At 46.2% G+C, this 22,800-nt stretch overlaps 1 protein-coding gene across 1 annotated transcript in view; it reads left to right on the top strand.

Annotated features, from left to right (window-relative positions):
* LOC137651651 (uncharacterized) overlaps positions 1-22,800 on the top strand; it is a 128,930-nt gene that overhangs the window by 49,278 nt on the left and 56,852 nt on the right. The window contains exon 5 of the mRNA XM_068384870.1: positions 9,687-9,832. Within this exon, the coding sequence (XP_068240971.1) occupies positions 9,687-9,832 (146 nt within the window). The remainder of the gene's footprint in view (positions 1-9,686; positions 9,833-22,800) is intronic.

Below are 22,800 nucleotides of genomic sequence, written 5' to 3'. Positions count from 1 at the left end.
GGATGGCTTATGAGGGACGTACCCGTACGTCCTTTGGGGGTAAAAGGGTTAATATTGAACAGGCTTAAAAACTTATAAATAAACCTGAAAAAGAGAAGTCTAATCCAAGATGTTTGAGTAACAAATTAAACATTTATAACAAATAAAGGCTGAGATTGGAATTTCATTTCATAAAAGGTCACCTGATAAAGTTCTAATGAAATAATCCTTACTGGTTCTAGATACATTCCTAGATTGACACCATTAAAATAAAAATACTAATGTCTTTGATACAAAATAATGGTACAATTGTCTTTTAGACTTACAGAGGCCATCTAGAGAGTTGCAAAAATACAAGGTACTAAAAGCAATCGAAAGATCCCTGGTGATTAGATGTAAATGAAAGGATTTGGGTGAACAGCCTTTAAAATGGTTTCTCTGACCAGACTGATTGGTACGGCAACCTTCTCGGACACACGCGTATACATAGTGAAGGTACTTTGCACCAAAGAAAGATGTGTTATCACCTCTTTAAGTTAACTTGTGGGGGCACTCCTTTGAAAGACTCGAGTTAGAAGGCATGTCCTTCTTTGCTACTAAGTCTGCAGCCGTAGAATCGTCTGGCATGGCTTCCCTCCGGGCTGTCTCTTAGCCAGACGTATTTTGTAAAGCCACCTGAGTTATCAACCTTTGAATCTTTGGAGAAGTACAAAGAGTTTTGTGTTGCCCAGTTGTAAGCCAGTGACCCTCCTGGCACACCAGTCATCAAGCCAGTGAGCCAACTGGGTTTTGAAGAGGAAGAATGCATTGGTGTCCATATTTTCACAGCAAGTATGTTGAGAAGTACCTCTGGTGTTATTGAACACATCGGTGCAGGTTGCCAGGTCTCTCCTCCCTAGTAGTCACATGATGCAGACAGAGGTGGAGACGTGGAGAACTGCTTTGAAGGACTCCCTGATCCAGTGCAAAGTTTCCTTCAAGGGCCCTCGCTCTTTGAAGATGTCTGTGGCCAAACCCTCAGATTCAACCACGCCTGCCGATCAGGAACACCCGTAATCTCTTTCATCCGAAGTGGACCTGTGCTTTCACAACCATTCCGAGTCACTCAACTCCTGGAAAGTGAAGCGCTGATGCCAGCATTCCCCTCACTCTGCTACTGAAAGTAGTGGGGTTGCTTGTCTTGCCATTGGACAATTTGGCAGACACACTGCTAAGCCTTGGGTAATGAGTGTCCTTCAAAGTTGGTTACTTACTACCTTTTCTGAACTGTTGCCCCACTCCCACCTCACATACTGATAGTATTTTTGCTGAATCCTCCAACATCACTGAAAGCCTTGTGGACAGAGATTGAAGGAATGTTGGAGAAGAACGCACTCGAAGTTGTTCGAGCTAAATCTTTTACAGTCAACTGTTCCTCATGGAGAAGTCAACTGGGGGCTGGAGATCTGTCATCAACCTCTCTCCACTGAACAGGTGTGTTCAAAGTTCAGGATGGAAACGGTATGTCCTGTGCTGAGTTCCATCAGAGAAGAGACTTCATGCTTTCATTGGATTTGAAAGATGCATACTGCTAAGTGCCTGTGCCTTGTTTCTCTTGTTAGTTCCTTTGCTTCTCCCTCCACGATATGGTGTAGCAGTTCAAAACCCATAGTTTAGGACTGTGAACTGCTTCTCAGGTATTCACCTTGATTGCAGCTTGAACCAATTTGCAAGGGATATGTCTGTTGATGTATCTCAATTATTGGCTGATCATTGCTTTCTCCATAAGTTATTATTATTATTATTATTATTATTATTATTATTATTATTACTTGCTAAGCTACAACCCTAGTTGGAAAAGCAGGATGCTATAAGCCCATGGGCTCCAACAGGGAAAGTGGCCCAGTGTGTAAAGGAAACAAGGAAAAATAAAGTATTTGAAGAACAGTAACATTAAAATAAATATTTCCTATATAAACTATAAAGACTTTAACAAAACAAGAGGAAGAGAAATGATAGAATAGTGTGCCCGAGTGTACCCTCAAGCAAGAGAACTCTAACTGAAGACAGTGAAAGACCATGCTACAGAGGCTCTGGCACTACCCAAGACTAGAGAACAATGGTTTGTTTTTGGAGTGTCCTTCTCATAGAAGAGCTGCTTACCATAGCTAAAGAGTCTCTTCTACCCTTACCAAGAGGAAAGTGGCCACTGAACGATAACAGTGCAGTAGTTAACCCCTTGGGTGAAGAAGAATTGTTTGGTAATCTGAGTTGTCAGGTCTATGAGGATAGAGGAGAATATGTAAAGAATAGGCCAGACTATTCGTTGTATGTGTAGGCAAAGGGAAAATGACCCGTAACCAGAGAGAAGGATCCAATGTTGTACTGTCTGGCCATTCAAAGGACCCAATAATTCTCTAGCGGTAGTATCTAAATGAGAGGTTGATGCCCTGGCCAACCTACTACCCATAACAGATGAAGATCTGCAGCTTGCATTTTATAATGATCTTGGGTCTATGATAAACTGGGAGAAGTCATGAAGGTTTTATCCAATTTTTGCATATTTTACTCATTCTCTGGTGTGTATTACCTAACCACTGTGGATGGTAAGGTCTGTTTATGCTGATATCAAAGGTTAAGTTCTTAGACCAGTATATATTGGTTTATGTTATTGTCTTTTAGGGGAATTCATACATTATTGTTTCATTATGTTTTTACATTAATAGAGAATTAAGTGTGTTTCTTTTATTGTTTGGTTATACATGTGAAGGTTATGGCACGGATTAGTTTCAATTGTTTTTTGGTTATACGTGTGCAGGTTATGACACTGATTAGTTTTAATTTCATCACATTTGTTAGATCTTTTCTTTACTCTTACTTAAAATACATAAATATTTTATAGGACTTTGGTTACAAGTTTCCTCTTCGTAGGTATTGACAGTGTTTATGCCCTTATGGCTGGCTGTAGGTATTTACAATGTTTTTATGGCTGAATTTTGTGATTTTCCATATGGGGTATAGAACTTTGCAAAAACATTTTAGTAAATTTTATCAGTTTGCAAAGATTGAAGGCATTATCTGCAAGAAGATTGCAGTGGTGACATCTGAAGTAGAAATGGTTTCAATTCTTATATTGTTAAAGTTTTAATTCTTAGTTAGATTTGTGGTAATTTTGGCCTCTTTTCAAGTTTTTTTTATATCTGTGGGAAGTTATCTTGAATTATAAGAGCCTGATGTAATTTTTTCACTAATTTTTTTTTTTTAAACATTCAAGTAAAATTCATACTAATGTAATAATGAAATGTTTACTTTGTCTTTGTTTTTCTCAGAATTTATTAGGTGTCTTTCAACATTAACATCATCATGAGAGAGTTGATTGTCTATTATTTTCTTTCACTGAATTGTATTGGTGTCTTTCAACTAAACATGACAAATTCAGAGATAATTTGAATTTTTCTCTAACTAATACAAACTTCTAGCTATTTATGTGGATATACTTGTAGCGTAGCTGGAAGGCAGCCATTAGATTTTAAGTGTGAGGGGACAACCCTACGTAACCATTAACAGTGGGTAGGTAGGGGGTGGCTTGGGGCTACCCAACCACCTATATCTACTCATGGTTCATTGAACCATGTCACTTTTTGCTTGCAGGCTGGACTTACTGGGGGACAGGTGATGGCGGGCCAATTTATATAAATAGCTACAGGTTTGTATTAGGGAAAAATACAAATTATCTCCGAATTTGTCATTTGTTCCCATACTAACAAAACTTCTGCTATTTATGTGGATGACTCACTCATTGGAGGGTAGTAAGTTCGACTACTGGCTTAGTCATTGACCCGGGTTTCCCTAGTACAGTATCAGACTGTAATCGAGGGAAGCCTTGCACCTCGCATATCAATACCAGTGAGTATGATAGCGGGTTGAGCAACTAAAGTAGTAGTGAGATATCATAAGAATGTCTAGGTAAGAAGATGCTTCTAGTTGAAATAGGAGCCCTACACATAAAAAGACGTTGCCTTAGGCCTAGCTCGCAAGAGGCGTTTGGGATGTGTACGAGTATATGCAAAATGTACTTGGTTACACAAGGGAAGTGGTTATTACCTGCAGAGGTTGAAACCAGCTTTGCAAAGATACCCATGATGCTGTTCCTCAAAGGAGGGGAAGATGATGAAAGTAAAAGAGCCAGGCATACTTTCATTCATCCCAGTCTTACCCCAGGTATCCAATGCCGTCAACCTCATGGTACTTGTCCAACAAGAAGCCTGAGGTATTATTAAACCACTTACTGTGTCACCACCACAGGAGTGATAGAGAAAATGTATCAGGTCTTCTGTGGGTCACGTCTGGTGGGTAAGGTGGGGTAAAGATAGACACGTATCCACCCTACCAATGACACGGTTTGTGTCAAAAAGGAGCTGCTCGAAAGCATTATGGACTGCAAAAACGATAGAGGAAACGTATCGGGTCTTCTGTGGATCACTTCTTGTAGGTAGGGTGATGTAAAGAACAGACAAATTTTCACCCTACCAATGGCACGGTTTGTGTCACAAAGGAGCTGCTTGAAAACGTTATAGACGGATCCTGCCCTAAAACGTACAGAGTTCTGGGTCATCTCTATGAGGAGGAGAAGAGGGATTCTGTGACTGGTATAGGTCTGTGTCCCAGTCACGGACGAGATCCTTACAACCTCCTTTGACCTTCCTAGGATTAGCTAGGCGTGCTGAAGCTAAGGAGTGAACTCATTCATTGTTTTCCTGAGATATGGCCTCAATATAATCACTGACATGAAAAAAAAAAAAAAAACTCTAAAAAGTATCTGACCCAGTGTGCTGTACCCTTGGGGCTAGGTAATCACCCTCCTCGAGGTATATCCTTTAGTAATTACCTGTGTTACTGCCTTGATTACAAAGTGGCAGGTTTCCAGTGGAGGGCTTGAAGCTGAGGTTCAAGCTGCCCGAAACAAAATAGGATGTTACTGGGTTTCTCACCTTGAGCGAGAGACGTTGAGGGAGACCCTTAGGGTACATTTCATTTTGGTCGAGTGTCACACTGGGAAAGACTTGTCTTCGGGATCAGGGGAAGATCTGCAGTTTATAGCTACCCGTCCCGGAAAAGACTGTATTACTCCACTACGGGTAATCGGCTCAAACTCTATGGAGAGCAACGATTGAAGGAGATGCTCGATGGACGAGCAAAGGTCTTTTGTTGCCTAAGCCTAAGAGAGTGTTTTCCTTCGTTGGCAATTTATGAGTGCATGACAAGAATAGCACTCTTGAGAAGAGGAAAGAAATAAACTTTACTCAACTCTCCCCACGGAGTACGTAGTCGTAAAGGAAGTCCTTAATGGGATCTCCAGAGTCGTAGATGTGCCACTGTATGTAACCTGTTGTCTTGCCAACGAGGCTAGAATAAAGCTCTAGTCGAGTCCCTTAATGAGACAAGTCCGACTATAAGTCTGCACGGAAGTGGGGAGAAGCCATCTCTTCCTTGCTCAGAGAAAATTGCTCGTAAAAGGGAATCAAACAGGAGAGAGCAGTCCTTCTCCTGCAAAAGAAGGTCAGTGCTTGACTTTGATATTCATTCAGCTTCCCGAAGGAAGACCTCTAAAACAGAGGCTGTAGGAGGAATACTCCTGCATAGGGGTTCCATAAAATCCAAACCCGTGGACAGGATACTCCAAAGGGGAGACCACATAGCAGCCGGAAATATTCTCCTGCAAACAGGAAACCAACAAATCAATCTTATACCCCCCCCCCCCCCCCGGGCCCTTTCCCGAAGGAATATGATGGCTACCAGGGGATGGAGAGACGCTATCATTTGTACTCTGATCATAGTCCTAAGAACATACGGTCCTGAATGTGGCCTCCCCCTCCCCTCTCTTTGATGACTGTAAGAAGCATCAAATCCACTCCTTGGGAGAGATTCTTGTCAGGCAGTCTTTTAAACAGGACCGTTACTTACGCAGGTCTTGTAAAGGACCAAGTTGAGGGCAATCCCTAGTGCCGAAGGACCTAGGAACCAGGCCATTTCTTCAGAGGTCGCACTCGACGGGGACTGATGCAGTCTTGTCGGACCTGCGGACGTTACTAGAAGGGTAATGACACAGTCTACAGATATCCGTATACAGTAGGATACAACCTTCGTGTCATTCCTTTGATTACTCCAATTATAAATCGAGGTAAATGGAAGGAGATGTATCGCAGTAGTTAGAGACTTTACAATCAGTTAGTAGGCCAAGGTCTTCAAGACAGGGCTGATCCTATATAGGAGGCTAACTGGTTGATTGCAAAACCTTCACTTGCATGACAAGGTTTGAAGATTAAGCTCATCTCATGAGGAGAGACTTAAAATAGGTACTTCTAACCGACAAAGCCCAGCTGTATCCTGGCGTCCCCCGTCTTCCTATGAGATTGAATGTTCCAATCATGTAGAAGTGGGTTAGAGACTGCTTACCATTTCCTACAGGAAAATGTAAGATACAAGATAGTATCCTTGTAGCTAAAGTTTAGACTCCATTTCATTGACGAAAAGACATAAGCCAATTATTTCAAGCTCGTGGGAGGGGTTCTCTTATGAGAAAGGAATGTATTCATTCTCAACCACTCCAGCCTAAGGGGGAGCTCCAGTTATGGGAGAAAGTCATCATCCGACTTCATGAACAAGTCTGAGTTTAATGAAGTGTAGATAAAAGATGTTTCCCTTGAACAGAAGCAGATGGAGGTTGAATGTGTTTCCACTAAGGTCCAAGGGCATAAGGGCCAATGGAAATAGAGATAACAGAGATTTTCAATATCCTCTTTTATTCTTGTCAGTCACCCATCTAGGACTGACTCGAATCATAGCAAGTAAATTGCTATGCCTGTTGATTTGACAGCACTGAATTTCGTTCTCTAAGAGGGAGAGAATGGTGGTAATCTCATGTCCCGCTAGCGGGGGAAAAACAGATTCAAAGAATCTACCTCCCCTATCACATCCGAGATACGATTTGCTCTAGGAGACTGTCTAACTAGCGTAGTTCCTATTCAAGCAAAATCTGCTCGTGAGCAGCCCCATAATAAACAGGACAAGAAGGGAGAAGGTAACAACTGAAGCAGCCACCTAGTTCCTGAGGCAATTTGTTCACAAACCTTAATGTAGTATGAACGAAGTGTAAATGAAAAACACGTACGTTCAAGGGATATGAATTCCCGTAAGTGTGCTGGATTCAGTGTATAAACCTGGCCACCTTGAAGTGGATCTCTCTGATTCTGCAATGGCGAGAAAGTTTTGGGAACCCAAGAAGCCATGTTTGTGATAGACAAACAAGAGCCCAAAGAGCTGGGGCACTGAGCCTTGCGCTAGCGAATTATCCTCGTCGCCTAATGAAGGGTGTATTCTTATGTTCCCAGAAGGAAGAAACCGTAATTCCATTAACTCTACAGGGTCTAACAAAGTAGTGTAAGCCCAAGGGTGAGGAGATATGATCTATGCTGTCTTGGAGAGAGTGCTCTCTTGAGCAGCTCCCTCTCAGGAAGTTGCTGGCAAACTAGAAGCCTAGAATGGTGCAGGCTTGTAGTGATCACTAAACTCTGACTAGTGAACATCAGGCTGCAAAATGGCCAGCAAGCGAAAATGGCGGGCTACCATCTTGTAGGACAACAAATGACTAACTGTTGAACATAAAGTTAGCGAACAGTACAATTGATAAGCAACCGTGATAGTCTACCTGTTGAAAATGGGCAATTGGCAGCGGACAAATCGGAGATCTGGAAAATTCAATATCTACCGAATTGATCAGGATCGTTTTGCTGAAGACTGAGAGCCTTGTTCTATGTCTTGAAATGCCTTGTGTGAGCTCGTGAGTGTAAGTGTCTCCCATGTGAGTGCCTCGCACAAGAGCGTGAACATCTTGCACAAGAGCGAGAGCGTATTGCTTTGAGCATGACTGCCTTGCACGAGAGCATCTTGCTCCTGAGTGTGAGGAACTCACACAAGAGCATCTTGCTCCTAAGTGTGGGGAACTCACACAAGAGCATGAGCATCTCATACGAGAGCGTGCGCAGCTGGCATAAGAGCATGCTTGTCCTGCATGATTCTCGCTCGAGAGCATGAGCGTCTCGCACGAAAGTGAGAGCATGAGCATTTCGCACGAAAGTGAGAGTATCTTGCTCGAGAGCGTCTAGCACTAATGCACGAGCGTTTCGCTCGTGTTTGGGCATTTAGTTCATGATATTGAGCTTATGCCTTTCGATATGAGCTTTTAGTTCTTTATCAAGAGTCTAGCCTGGGATACGGACTTATAGCTTGCGAGTGTCTAGCTCGTGATCGCGAGCGTCTCGATCGTGATGACGTGATTGTAGTTCGGGATCTTTACCACAAGACAATTGCGATCATGATCACAAGAGTCTTGCTCGTGACCGTGAGAGTGCATCTCATGATCAAGAGCGTTGTGACTGTGATCATGGTCACAAGCATCTCTCTTGTGACTGTGAGCGTCTCTAACATGATCACGAGTGTATAGCTAGCGATCGCAATCATGAGCATCATGCTTAACTCACGATCAAGAGAGCGATCGCGAGCATGCAGGTAGTGATCATGAGTGTGCAGCTGGTGATCGTGACCACAAGCGCCGTAACCACTTTTCTCTTGGTAAGGGTAGAAGAGACTCTTAAGCTATGGTAAGCAGCTCTTCTAGGAGGACACTCCAAAATCAAACCATTGTTCTCTAGTCTTGGGTAGTGACATAGCCTCTGCACCATGGTCTTCCACTGCTTTGGGATAGAGTTCTCATGCTTGAGGGTACACTCGAGCACACAGTTCTATCTTATATCACTTCCTCTTGTTTTGTTAAAGTTTTTATAGTTTATATAGGAGATATTTATTTTAATGTTGTTACTCTCCTTCGAATATTTTATTTTCATTTTTTCCTTTCCTCACTGGGCTATTTTCCCTGTTTTCCCTGTTGGAACCCTTGGGCTTATAGCATCTTGCGTTTCTATTAGGTTTATAGCTTCTTCTTCTTCTTCTTTGTCTACATCCTTTCCCACTTCTATGTGGGGTTAATGTTTCTGGTCAGCTTTCTCCATCTACCTTTGTCCCACACCTCATCACCGGTTAATCCCTTTGATCGAAGGTCATCCTTGATACAGTCCATCCACCTTTGCTTTGGTCTCCCTCTCCTTCTTGTTCCCTGTACCTCCATTTCCATCACTCACCTCCCAATATACTGTTCATCTCTTCTCATGACATGACCATACCACCTCAGTCTACTTTCTTGGATCTTATCTGATAGTTTTCTAACTCCTGTGGTACCCCTAATTACTTCATTCCGTATCTTATCTCTTCTTGTCACCCCACACATCCATCTCAACATTCTCATCTCTGCCATATCCAGCTTATAATAATAATAATAATAATGTGGTATGAGTAGTTAACCCTCGCTAAATTTTAATGACTTGTCATTTCAGCTTTACCGAAAGTAATACCCCTAAATAGATAGCTAAGGTTTGTATCGTTAGGAAAAATACAAATTATCTACGAATTTGTCATGTTTTAGTTGTATACAGTACAGTTAAAAATTTCATGAAAGAGATAGTCAAGACTTTTTTATTTTTTTCATACTTATTAACAATTTAGCATATGACTGCTTTTTCAGATGATTCAATTTTGTGTGGCTTATTGTTCATCCCTAGGATTAAAATATTCCAAGAAATCACTATCGAATTTGGTTTTTTATTTCATTTCAGTGATGGCAATACAAGTGAGGGAAATGAATCTACTGAACAGATTACTGAAGTTGTAAGTGAAGACCCAGCTGTGCGAGTACTTAGTCAGCTGTCAACAAAGTTCTGTCTCAATTTATGTTCGTCGGTTATCACCCACTTACAAGCTGGTAAGTAAATTATATTGGAAATTCCTTTAGTCATTTGATAGTTTTAGCATGGCTATATAAGAGATTAATTCAACTTCTTTTTGAAAAATTAAATTTTCTTTTGATGTGAATCTGAAATTTCCATTTCAAATTATCTGAAAAGAGGGAACGTGAAGCTTTATTAAAGTTCCTACTGATACTGTGAAGGATTTTTATTCATAAATGTAGTAGATAATTAGATCTTGGAGAGGATTGATACAGGTAGTAGTAAAAAGAGAAATGGACTACCTGTCTATGATATCATCATTAGATGCAATAATTTAATATCTATCAATTCCATACTTTTATCATCTAATTGTTTCTATGAACCTGTCTTGGAAATCATACTGTTTATCTTTTGAAGCTGATTAAAAGTCAACGTCTAACCTTAAACTAAAGTTGTTCCAACACCAAGTACTTACTTCGAACTACTTTCTTAGGAGTATCTTTTGTGTAGTTTACCCTAAACCCATTTTCTATGAGGGGTAACCTCAGGTGGAGTGATACACGCCCTGAGGCTAACCCCGGGTCAGAGAGCATGCCTGCTAAGGTCTCGACCTCCAGTAAGTTCTCTGGTCGCGTCGCGATATCATCTTGCCGCTCTCCTTAATCCCAGTGTGACTTTGTGTGTCCCACGCGGTACCCACGTGGTCCCATTGTGCTTTCTCTTTGTGCTTTCCCTGTGCGCGCTTGTGTCTCGTAGTGCTTCTCCTTCAGCATGGAGCATCCTCGCCGTTGTCCTGGGCCTATGGCTGGAAAATCGTGTGGAGCGTTCCTCTCGAAACCCGAAGTTGACCCGCACTCCTTGTGTTCCTTGTGCATGGGCAGCGTGTGTTCCCCTTCCGCCACGTGTTCGGAGTGTGAGTCGTGGAATGAGGTGCAGTGGGTGCGGTATAGCACCAAAAAGAAGAAGGCGACAAAGAAGTCACCTAAGAAGCCGAGCATCCCTTCCTCCCGTGCTTGGCCGGGCGCCTCGTCGGTCCAAGCTTCTCTTCCAACCTCCCCTACCCAGAGTAGGGGACGAGGTAAGTCCGTTGCCGGGAAGAGGCCCGCGACCCTTCCCCAAGAGTCTGACCTTCAAGACAGTGGTGTTGTGGCGTCATTCCAGGCGAGTGAGGGGCCTGAGGGAGGGGCGGGAGTGTTTTTGGGAGACGGTGGCCTGGTGCCTGCAGGTCACGTCTCCTCAGATAGACCCCATGTGGGGGGAAAATATTACTAATTCCTCTCCAGCCTCTTGGGTGTGTTTTTCAGGCGGTTCAGCAGCCGAGGGCGACGTCGAGAAAGAGCTTTCTCCGCTGTCTGACCCCACCGCGTGGGTTCCCCCTAAGACGCCCTTCAGGTCCTCAATGAGGATGCAGGAAGACTTCGGGACCTGGTCTCCCACAGGAGAGCCTCCTCGCTCCCCCCCAGCGCCATCGGCCGTTTTCCTAGAGGTGTTTTTGCAGGCTTCATCTTCCACGGAGCATTGCAGGAATCCTCCTACACCAACGAGGGAGGCGAGGTCTTCGAAGAGGGCCTATAAGTCGTCGGTCTCAGTGGAGGAGCTTTCCTGCTCTTCGGAGGACGAAGCGCTGAGGAAGCTCAGGAGACGAAGGGAGAAGTCCCGCAAGAAGTTGTCGCGCTCTCGCTCCCCCTCGAGGTCGCGCCACGAGAGTCGGCGCCCAAGATCCCCCAAGAGCAGTGAGTGGGTGATGGTTCACCGCAACAGGCTGCTTGAGCTAGCTGCGGCGCCGGGCCCTTCAAGTTGGCGTCCGAGGACAAGCTCCCCGGATAGATACTCCTCCGGCAGCAGCAGCACCCAACGGAGGGACTCATCATTGCAGGTTCCGGTCGACAGGCGTAAGACCGCGAAGGTTCCGGCTCCATCCGTCCAGCATAGAGAGTCGCCCCTTCGGTATGGCAGCCGAGTCCTGACCTCCAAAGGCCACCTAGCTCGTCACGAGCACAGCCCTCGGCTTTCCTCGACGGGCAGGCCCGCAGATTCGAGAACCTCTGGAAGAGATGTAGGACCCAGGACGGAGGCCCCCTTCGACGTGAACCCCCGCGAGAGCGTCGGTCCAGGACTCCCCCATGTGCGAGGTCCTCCATCGGAGTACCCCCGTTACATGTGTCAGCGCGCACGTCGGAGGATCTCGACGACCATGGAGAGGTGTCGGCAGCGGAGGTATCGGCCTATCGGAGGGTGATAGGCCTCATCAGAAGTCACCACAGGCTGGACGTGCCGGAACCCTCCTCCGAAGACGCATGGCGTTCCAGCCTCAACAGGATAGTGGATGCCCCGGTCCAGCAGCGCCCCTCCTTGGCTCTTCCTTTAGCGAGGGACGTTAAGTTGGGAAGAGTCCACGTGGACAGGATCGTGGACAACCACGCCGAGGCGCCCAAGAGCCAGAGCACCTCCAAGCTGCTCCAGGGCCTGAAGTCCCAGAGCAAGTTCTACCTCCCAGAGGGACAGCGAGCGGGCGCCTGTGCACTGAAGCCAGCACTCACCGTGTTGGGGCAGGGAGCCTTAGAAGAAAGGGCGTCCACGGCTCCAATCTGCTTCCCTCCTTTGGAGACGTTCATGATAGAGGAGATCTCGAAGGACCTAGTCAGCGTCTCCTCCTGGCTGGACTGGTGGGCCTCCACCCTGGTGGGAGTACAGTCATCCAGTTCGGGAGGTAAGGCCCTGAAATTCCTATCCTACCAGTTGCTAGCCCTGTCCGCCATCTGGGTACTACGAAGGAGGGACACCATCTTAAGCAAGGAGGCTGCTGGACAGAGAGGCCAGATCTCTGAGGAACCTGACCCTATGGGACGACGCGATCTTTCCCCTCGAAGGCAGCGGAGGAATCGATGGAGAGAGTTTGGAGGCTGAAGGAACCGTTCGAAACCAGGCCCCACCCGGTGAGAAGGCCGATGTTCAGAAGGTCCTCCGTCGGCGCGCCTCGCCCTCTTCGGCCCGCTCCTAGCCAGCCTAGGAGAGACAACTCGACGACAACATGGTCCCAGTCGTCTCATCCCTCCCGTAGGGGATCAGCCTCTACCCAAGCCGCCTATAGGCCGTCGTTCGCGGCGTCCAGAAGAGGGCACTCAGGCCGCTCCTCAAGGAGAAGATAGGGAGGGAGGCCCCCTACTCCTGCGGAAGCCTCAGGTGGGGGGATGCCTCAAACGTTCTTGGCAAGCATGGGAAGAACACGGAGCAGACCCGTGGACCGTGACAGTACTGAAGGAAGGGTACAGGTTGCCCTTCCTAGTGGACCCTCCACCTCTGATGCCAGACCAGCAGGCGGAGTGGCTAGCCCCCAAGGATCCCTTGAAACAGACAGCTCTGCAGGGAGAGGTCCCAGCGATGTTGGCAAAAGGGGCAATGGAACCTGTCCAGGACCCAGGTCCGGGGTTCTACAGCAGGCTGTTCCTGGTGGAGAAAGCGACAGGAGGATGGAGACCAGTCATAGACCTCTCAGCCCTCAACAAGTTCATCTGCAAGACCGACTTCAAAATGGACACTCCGAAATCAGTCTTGGCGTCCTTGAGAGAAGGGGACTTCATGATGTTAGTAGATCTCAAGGATACTTACTTCCAAATCCCGGTTCATTCCTCCAGCAGGAGGTACCTACGGGTAAAATGGGAGAACCAGACGTTGCAGTTCAAGACCCTCTGCTTCGGGCTGTCCACAGCTCCCCAAGTCTTCACACGGGTCTTCACAATGATCTCAGTCTGGGCACACGAACAGGGCATTCGCCTGATTCGTTACCTGGACTACTGGTTGTTACTTTCAGCTTCAGAGGAAGTACTGGAGGTGCAAGGCGCGATGTTGCTGCGGTTCTGCAACGTTCTGGGGATCACCATCAACCTAAAAAAATGACAACTGATTCCCTCCACCAGGACAACCAACCTCGGAATGGTTCTGGATTCCCAGTTAGTGAAAGCCTTCCCCTCCACGGACAGGCTGGACAACTTAGACCAGGTCCTCCGCCCCTTCCTGATGGACCAACCCAGGAGAGCGAAGGACTGGCAGAGACTGATAGGCCACCTTGTGTCATTGGAGAAACTGGTCCCCCAGGGCAGGCTAAAGCTCAGGGAGGTCCAATGGAACCTAAAGGAAAGCTGGAACCAAACGGATTCCCCCCACAGAGTGGTCCCGGTGTTCCCGAACACAAAACGGGTCCTGGAATGTTGGAGCTGCAGGACGAACACCCTCAAAGGGATGGCCTTTGCAGCCGACCCTCCGGAGATGCTTCTGTTCACGGACGCATCGAAGGAGGGGTGGGGTGCCCATCTCATAGGGAAATCAGCAAGAGGGAACTGGACAGCCCTAGAGAAGACCCAGCACATAAACGTACTAGAGATGATGGCAGTACAAAGAGCGTGCCAGGAGTTCGTACACCTACTCCGGGGAAACACCGTGGCATTGATGTGCGACAACGCCACGGTAGTAGCTTACTTAAAGAAACAGGGAGGCCTAAGGTCGAAGGAGCTGTGCATCCTCACATTACAACTTCTGGAATGGGCCGAAGTGGAGCAGATAAGAATTTCAGTGAGGTTCATTCCAGGGAAAAGGAACGTCCCCGCCGACGGCCTCAGCAGGATGGGGCAAGTGGTAGGGTCCGAATGGTCTCTACACCCGGAAGTAGCCAGGTCCGTCGTTCAGAAATGAGGTTCTCCGTTGATGGACCTCTTCGCAACAAGGCTGAACACGCAGCTCCCCGTGTTCTGTTCTCCTGTGCCATACCCAAAAGCGGCGTTCGAGGACGCCTTCCAACATCCTTGGGACAATCTCAACATGTACGCTTTTCCCCCCTTCGGGATGCTCAGGCAGGTCCTCAACAGAGTAAGAAGGATGGACAACCTATGGATGACTTTGGTAGCGCCCTGGTGGCCAGAGAGAGAATGGTTCGTGGACCTAAGGGAGTTAGCACAACAGCCGCCCTGGCCCCTTCCGGACAGGCCAGACCTTCTCTGGCAACCACGCTTCCAAAGATTCAACGAGAATCCTCGGTCCCTCCGCCTTTCCCACGTTGAGGTTATCGAGCGCCTCCTGAGGTGGGAAGGCTATTCGTCGAGTACAGCAACGAGGATGTCGGGCTACCTGAGATGGTCATCGACAGCTATTTACCAGGCTAAGTGGGCCACCTTTACCAAATGGTGCATCGCTAGGGACATCAGGCCCCTGAAGGCCTCCATCCCGCAAGTAGCGGACTTCCTAGTTTACCTCAGGGACGTGGTCAACATGTCCATCCCAGCCATCAAGGGAGTCCGCGCTGCTCTGGGCCAAGTTTCTCTCCTGGAAGGCATAGACCTGGGTAACTCCAGACATATCTCAATGCTCATTAAGAGCTTTGAGCAATCATGCCCCCCGCAAGCTGTGAAGGTGCCACAATGGGACATGGCAAGGGTCCTGAAAATGTTATCCAACCTCCGTTCGAGCCCCTGAAAGCCATCGTGGACAAGGATCTCACTCTCAAGACGGTTTTCTTGCTGGCGTTAGCGTCAGCTAAACGGGTAGGCGAATTCATGGTCTGTCCTACGAAGTGGCTCACTCGAAAGGTTGGCGAGAAGTCACGTTCAAGTTCGTCCCTTCCTTCGTAGCTAAGACCCAGAACCCTGCCGTGTGGGATCCCAGATTTGAAGGTTTCTCAATTCCGGCAATCCCCCGGTCAGACGACGTGAAGGAAATACTTGGAAAGGACAGCAAAACTCCGGCCCAGAATCAAAAGTCTTTTTGTTTCCACAGGCCTCGTGAAGAAGCCAGTCTCGAAGAATACCATCTCCTTCTGGTTGCGGCAGGTCATCATCAGGGCCTACAGTAAGGCAGGAATCCCCCTGCCGGGTAAACCCAAGCCCCATGACATTAGGGGCCTGAGTACTACATTGGCCATCGAGGAGAATATGGCAGTGGGCCAGATCCTAAGGGCAGGCACCTGGGCCAACCAGTCTACCTTCACGGCTCACTATTTGAAGGACTATTCAAGAAGATCCCTGGACGGGTTCTCGATAGGTACCGTCGTTTCTGCGCTCCAAACAGTTTAAAAGAATAGCCTCAGTGATAACCGCGTGTAACAAGCACAAGAGACACAGGTTCGTTCCTTAAACCCCCTTGTACCTTCTTTCCCTTTTTCCGCTTTAAGTGGGCTCAGGGAGGGCCCTGAGCCAGAGCCGAGTACCTCAACAAAAGGAAGACATGTCCCCTTGGATTTCTTGCACAGGTGAGTTTCTTAGACACTAAGATGGGTTTTTGTGTAATTTCCTCTCGATCAATTTTATATGGGGTCAACACGACCTAGCCTCCTTTCTAGGTCTCTGGATTTTCCAAAAGCACAGTCTCAAGAACTTGTAGGGCCACGCCCACCTCCTAAAGTATAAGTCTCCTAAGAAAGTAGTTTGAGGTAAGTACTTCGTGTTGGAACAAATCACAAATTTTAGGTAATTTGTATTTTTCCTAACAGTACTTACCTCGAACTACTTTCGGGTAATGGCCCACCCTGCCTTCCCCGAGTGTCCCCTGGTGTCCTTAGAGACCTTAGCTGTCAAGAACTTACTGGAGGTCGAGACCTAAGCAGGCATGCTCTCCGACCCGGGGTTAGCCTCAGGGCACGTATCACTCCGCCTGAGGTTACCCCTCATAGAAAATGGGTTTAGGGTAAACTACACAAAACTCTGGTCGGATGGGAGGAGATCCCGGATACTCCTAAGAAAGTAGTTCGAGGTAAGTACTGTTAGGAAAAATACAAATTCCATAGAATTTTGTGATATTTCCTGTTTTCCTTAATTGTAATTGCCCTAACCCTCTAATGTAGTATTGGGATCATATGGTGGTATAGAACAGTATTACCACATCGTTAGTTAATGTCTCTTTGTCTTTCAGCTCTCTTGTCCTTGGTCTACTTAAACATTTGCATTTTCCTTTGATAAATTTGTATAGAATTTCAGAGAGTTTCAATAATTAGTAAAACAGGAAGTTGTTCCTATGCGTACAAACCTTTCGGCATTTAAATAGGGATATGTTTTCAGCCATAGCTGTAACAGCCGTTGAAATCGTTAACGAGGTGGTTAACGACAGGAGGGGAGGGGGATTGAGAAGCCCTGCCACCCACCAGTCAGCAGCTCTTTACTTTGCTTTCAGCCTCGGCCAGTATTGACGTACTGTTGCACCCTTAATCAAACTTCATTTTTTCTTTCATGAAGTGAATGCTGGCTGTTGATTGCTATGGGTGTTGAAAGAGATTTGTACTTAGATTCACACACACTGTGCTTCTTGTATAGGGCATGATTGTTCGCAATTCATCCCCAATTGACGAGTGTAGGTCGGGGCCTCCTGTCCAGTGATGTATGCCAGGGAGAGGAAGAGATCTGATCCTTCTCCAGAGTCTATCTTGGTAATGCTCAAGAAGACACTAAGGTGGTCTTTTGTTTCTTCCGTGCATTCATTGGGTGTGTATGCTACTGCTGCTCTTGCACATACAACCCTGGCTTGGTCCCCAGCAAGTATGCATCAGAAGCAAGGAGCCCATGGAGATACGTTGGCGTGCTTTTCAGGTTCTGGTGGGGTGTGGGGTTACCCTTGTGTTTGCCACATTCCGTCAGAGATTGGAGTCTCTTCTTTGTTTCTGTGCATACCACTGATGAGGAATTTGATCTAAGGAAGGCTTGGGCCTCCTTGTGTCTTTCAGGTAGGCTCTCTATGACTTGTTGAGGGAAAGGCTTAGTTACCTTAATTGCGATTTAACCATTGCCAGTGTCTCCTTTGGTGATGCCACTGGCGAAAGGCATGGTGAACGTGTCCCCAGTGTGCGTGATTCCATTGATGCTCCCAGTTGTACACCTCTGCCCCCCCTCCCAAGCCGAATGGACTGGAAAGGCTCGTCCTGTGACACCTGTGCCAGCTAGAAGACCTCAGTCACTTGTAGGTGTCACCCCTAAGGCTGGGCATAGGTCGGCAGAGGGGCCAAAAGTGTGTGCGACTCCGGCGGGGTGTTCCCCCGTGCATCACCCCTGTGTTTTCCCTCTTCCCCGATGGCTTTCACCCTGACCCTTGTGCTTAGTGGTCTGGGACCCACAACTCACTCTCCCTCTGTTACTGTGACCCCATTTTGTATTTCACAAGGCCCTCTGATTGTGCCCACCTCCTCCCCAGTGTTGTTGTTCCTGTTGAAGTTACCTGTGTTGTTTCTTTCCTCTGGGGAGTGTCGTCGTAGTTGTCCATTCATATCTCACTACCTCTGCTTGCAGAGCATGAGATGAGGGTTGGAAAGAGGAAGAAACATGCACTTTCTTCTTCCTCTTCCTTGTCTTCCTCTTCAACTTCTGACTCTGATTTTGGCACTTCTTCCAAGGAGAAGAGGAGGAGGAGGAAGAGGTCAATAATGCATGCCCTAGTGGCCCCAGAATTCATTAATTGGTTGGTTGCTTACGTTTGTTTGGTGGTTCACTGGCTCGGCTGCTGTTGTTCATATGTGTTTTCCCTTGTCAGTTAGGGTCATGCTCTATATACATGCTTGCTGTCTTTCCTAGCAATCCTCTCCTTCCGCTATACATGGATTGCCCAGGACTCCTTGTTACTTAGTTTTTAGGTATTGCTTCAGCAGTACATATACTATTAATTTTTACAAGGCGGTTTTTATTTGCCACCGCCATTTTATTTCTTCATTCATCCAGTTATTACATTCAGTTTTAGGTTACAAAGGTCGCCTTCACATTTGGAATACCTTACAGTTGGGGGAAATGCTGTTCGTACCCTCCTATATTGGCTATATGTTCTGAGATGAGGAGCTGCCCATTCAATCCCTTGCCTTACAGGCTTTATCCTTCCATGGATTATGTGCTGATAACAAGAAGGAAGATTGAAAGATGTGTACTAGGGGTATGGCTACTGGTATGTCTGATCATTTTCTGGTTGAAGCAAAATTAATTATAGCAAAAGAATGGCAAGATGTAAAAGGAGGTAGTGAAGGTGGAAGAGTTGAAAAAACCAAAGGTTATTAGTGAATATCAAGAAAGGTTGAAAGTGACATGACATATGATGGGTGAAAGTGAGAGAAACTGGTGATATAGAGGAGGAGTAAAAGTTAGGAAGAAAATTTTGTGGGGCATGCAAGTGATATGCTGTACAGTGGAACTTCTACATATGAATTTAATTCGTTCCGGGAACTGCTTCGTATGTAAAAACAATCATATGTTGGGGCAAATATTTCCATTAAGAATACACTGTAATTTGTATAATTTGTTCCATAGCCCAAAAACCTATGATAACTCCTTAATAAATTACTACACATAATTACACATAACAATAATACAATTGCATTATATAAGAAAGATGCAAAAAAGGGATTTTGACGAAGGAAAAATCTATTTCTGGGCGAGAGACCCGTGCCGCCCAGTGAAATGCTCCTTTAACATCATTTCTAAGGTAAAAACTGCTATGAATTTACCAGAGAAAAATTTGTATAGGAATGCTAGGTTGAACCCAGCTCGCTCACCTTAATAAGGTGTCGGTATAATACTGGGGCGCTGAATAAATCACAACCAAAGGCCTCGCACCATTTAGATATCTCCTGTCAACATCCCCGAACAGCGAGGTGCCGTTCAACATCCTACTACTATTAGCAATCCCACCCCAGTGACGTCACTCCTTATAGCACCCCAGATTGGGGCCCAATCAGGGAGGGACGGGTGGATTCACTGGCCAGCACGGGTCTCTCGCCCAGAAATAGATTTTTCCTTCGTCAAAATCCCTTTTCTGGGCTCCGACCCGTGCCGCCCAGTGAAATCGTACCAGAGAATGGGGACCCAATATGGCTAACTACCTGAAGAGGGAATAACACAAAATAACAGAGCTGATGATTTTGATATTAAAAAAAGAGGGATGTGGAAACCCGTAAAATTATATCAACATGTATATGACAGTGATGAATAGACATGGTAAACAATCAATAATGAAACCCGTAGGTAGAATTCAACAGACATGAATAGTGGGAATCCAGCTTGGTAATAAAAAATGCAAAATAAAATCAGCTCAGGGATTCAAGAACAAGTGTAATGAAAACAATTCGTGAAATTGAACAATTGAATAATAAAATAATACACCATAAGGGTGTATAGTAACAAAACAGGTAGGAACAACAGGTAAGCCAGGCAGGAGGGAAAGAGGACAGAGCAAGACGTTGTGATTAATACTCAGTACCTTCAAGAGGAACTATATTCCCTGCAGCTACTGTGGTAAATCTAAGAGCTTCTAAAGGTTTTAGGTAGTGGCGCTTGAAAACTTTAGGGGACTTCCAACCCGTATATTTTGAGAGCTCATCAAATTTCATATGGTGGAAAAAATTAATTGAGGTAGCCACAGCTCTAATATCATGGACATGTGGGAATGATGCAGGATTAGCTTGTTTAATAAAATAAAGAATTTGTTGTCTAATTCCCCTAAGGGTAATAGTTCCTCCGTGTTCTCTAATAAATAAGGGCCCTGTGGTTGTAGTGGAAGTTCTACCTAAGTAGGCTTTCAGGGTGGTAACTGGACACAGGGATGGATCCCGAGGAAGTGGAACAATCTTCCAGGGAGACCACCTGTTTTGGGGGTCTTCATTTTTAGCTAGGAAAACTTTGTTAGGAGAGAGAAGAACCTCACCCGAAGAGAGAAACTCTAAATGACCAGGGTCTCTAGATAAGGCTGACAATTCTGAGATTCTGGAGCCCGAGGCAAGGCTCAAAAGAAAAAGTGACTTTCTTAACAATGCCATATAGTTACAGGATTCATTTGGGGTGTCAGAGGCTAGCTTAAGAACATCATTCAAAAACCAGGAAACTGCGCTAGGGCGAGTTGAAGGTTTTTGTCTGGCACAAGCTCTCGGAGTGGATGAGAAATATGAATCCATTAGATCAATGTCAAAACCAGTATGGAAGATCTTTTTCAAGGCTGACTTGATAGTAGTAATGGTATTGGCTGCCAGGCCTGATTCGAAGAGAGTTCTGAAGAATGTCACAGTTAGGTTCATCGTCATTTTCTCAACTTGGGAATCTTTCAAGAACTTAGCTAATTTCTTGACAGCTGAGTCATATTGACGGAGAGTAGATTCCCTTTTGTCAGATTCCAGGAAAATAGTATTCAAAGGATCGATGTTTGCTCCCCGTTGAGCTGCGAACTTCATGAAGTCCATAAAGTTAGGGCATTCAGAATCCTTGAGGAAGCGAACACATTGCGAGTTTGCACTGTCTTTGTTAACACCGGATTGAGAATCCGCCGGGGGCGGAGACCTAGTTCTAGCAACAAGGGGAACCAATTGCTCTTGGGCCAGTTGGGGGCTACGAGAGCCACTTGACCTTTGAAGGATCTGATTTAGTGCAGAACTTTCAGAAGGAGGTTCACCGGAGGAAACAGATAAATCGTCCTCCAGGTATTCCAATCTAGAATCATAGAGTCCGTGGCATAAGCCTGAGGGTCCAGGTTGGGGGCTACGTAACAATCTATTTTGCGATTGGATTTCGTCGCAAACAGATCCACCTGGAGACCCGGGACTGGAGATATCATCCGTTGGAAAGATCGATTGTCTAGTGACCATTCCGACTCTAGCGGAGTCGTCTGGGAAAGTAAGTCCTTTACCACATTCCGGACTCCTGCTAGATGGACTGCTGACAGGTGCCACTTGTGCATTGCTGCCATGGAGAAAAACTTCAACATGATGTGATTTATTTGGGCTAATCTGGAGTCTTCTCTGTTGAGGCAGTGTACTATGACTGCACTGTCGAGAACCAGTCTGATATGGAGATTCCTGGCTGGATTGAGACGTTTTAAAGTGAGGAAGACTGCCATGGCCTCTAGGACATTGAAGTGAATTTGTTGGAAGACCGGTGACCATAACCCTTGACCTTCCTTGTGTTGTAAAGGAACCAACTTGGAAAGATTCTTAATCGTCGTCCAAGTCTGCAGACTTTTCCTCAGGGTTGGAGAAAGGCGAGCACGTCTGTCTCGGCGTATGGCGGTTGCTGTGGAGCGCCACACTCTGTTTATGTCCTTGAGTTTGGACCTCAGGACGATGTCTGTCACGGAGGCGAACTGTAAGGAACCTAGGATCCACTCTCGGCTCCTTCGGAAGGTCAACTTTTCCTTGAGAAATTGTTTTGTATTCCTCGCTATCACCTTCTTTTTGGCTTTGGGGAGGCACAGCGTATGGGAGAACAGGTCCCCTTGTAGTCCCAGCCATTGAACCTTGGTCTGTGGGACCCGGCGGGATTTCTCGAGGTTGACTTGGAATCCCAGTTGCCGAAGGAAGGTGAGGACTTTGTTCGTTGCTACACGGGAAATCTGGGCATTGTCTGACTAGATTAGCTAATCGTCTAGATAGGCTACTACCTGTATCCCCTGAGTCCGAAGCACTTGAATTACTGTCTCTGCTAGTTTGGTGAAGATTCTGGGTGGTATGTTGAGCCCCAACAGCATCACTTTGAATGCATAGGCTTGTTTGCCTAGCTTGAAGCCCAAAAAAGGACGAAAATGCATTGCTATTGGAACGTGATAGTAGGCATCTGTAAGATCGATGGAGGTGGTGACGGCCCCACGGGGAAGTAAGGTCCACACCTGCGAGACGGTAAGCATATGGGATTTGTCGCAATGAGTGAAGGAACTTTAACGAGACAGGTCCCGGATTACTCTTCGTTTGTCTGAGTCTTTCTTTGGCACGCTGAACAAGCGTCCGTGAAATCTGAAGCGACGTAAACTTTGGGTTGCATTCATTAGTAGCAGATCTTTTGTGAAGGAACGTAGTTCTTCCGTGGACTGAGACCGGTTGAACTACTTGCAGAGGTTGCCTGAATTGGGAAAATTGGAAGGGCCTCAATCTCTTGCTACCTCGAATTGGGGTACTAGTAGGCTCATATCTCCTCTTTGAAACCAGGCCCCACCTAACCTTGAGGTTTTGGTTGGCTCTAGCTGCCTCGCTAAGGACCGAGTTAACTAAGTCCCCTGGGAAAAGATCTGG

Source organism: Palaemon carinicauda, chromosome 13 (assembly GCF_036898095.1).
Source record: "Palaemon carinicauda isolate YSFRI2023 chromosome 13, ASM3689809v2, whole genome shotgun sequence".
Classification (NCBI taxonomy): Eukaryota; Metazoa; Arthropoda; class Malacostraca; order Decapoda; family Palaemonidae; genus Palaemon; species Palaemon carinicauda.
The sequence above is the reverse complement of the archived record's forward strand: the minus strand, read 5'-3'. Positions and strand labels throughout refer to the sequence as shown.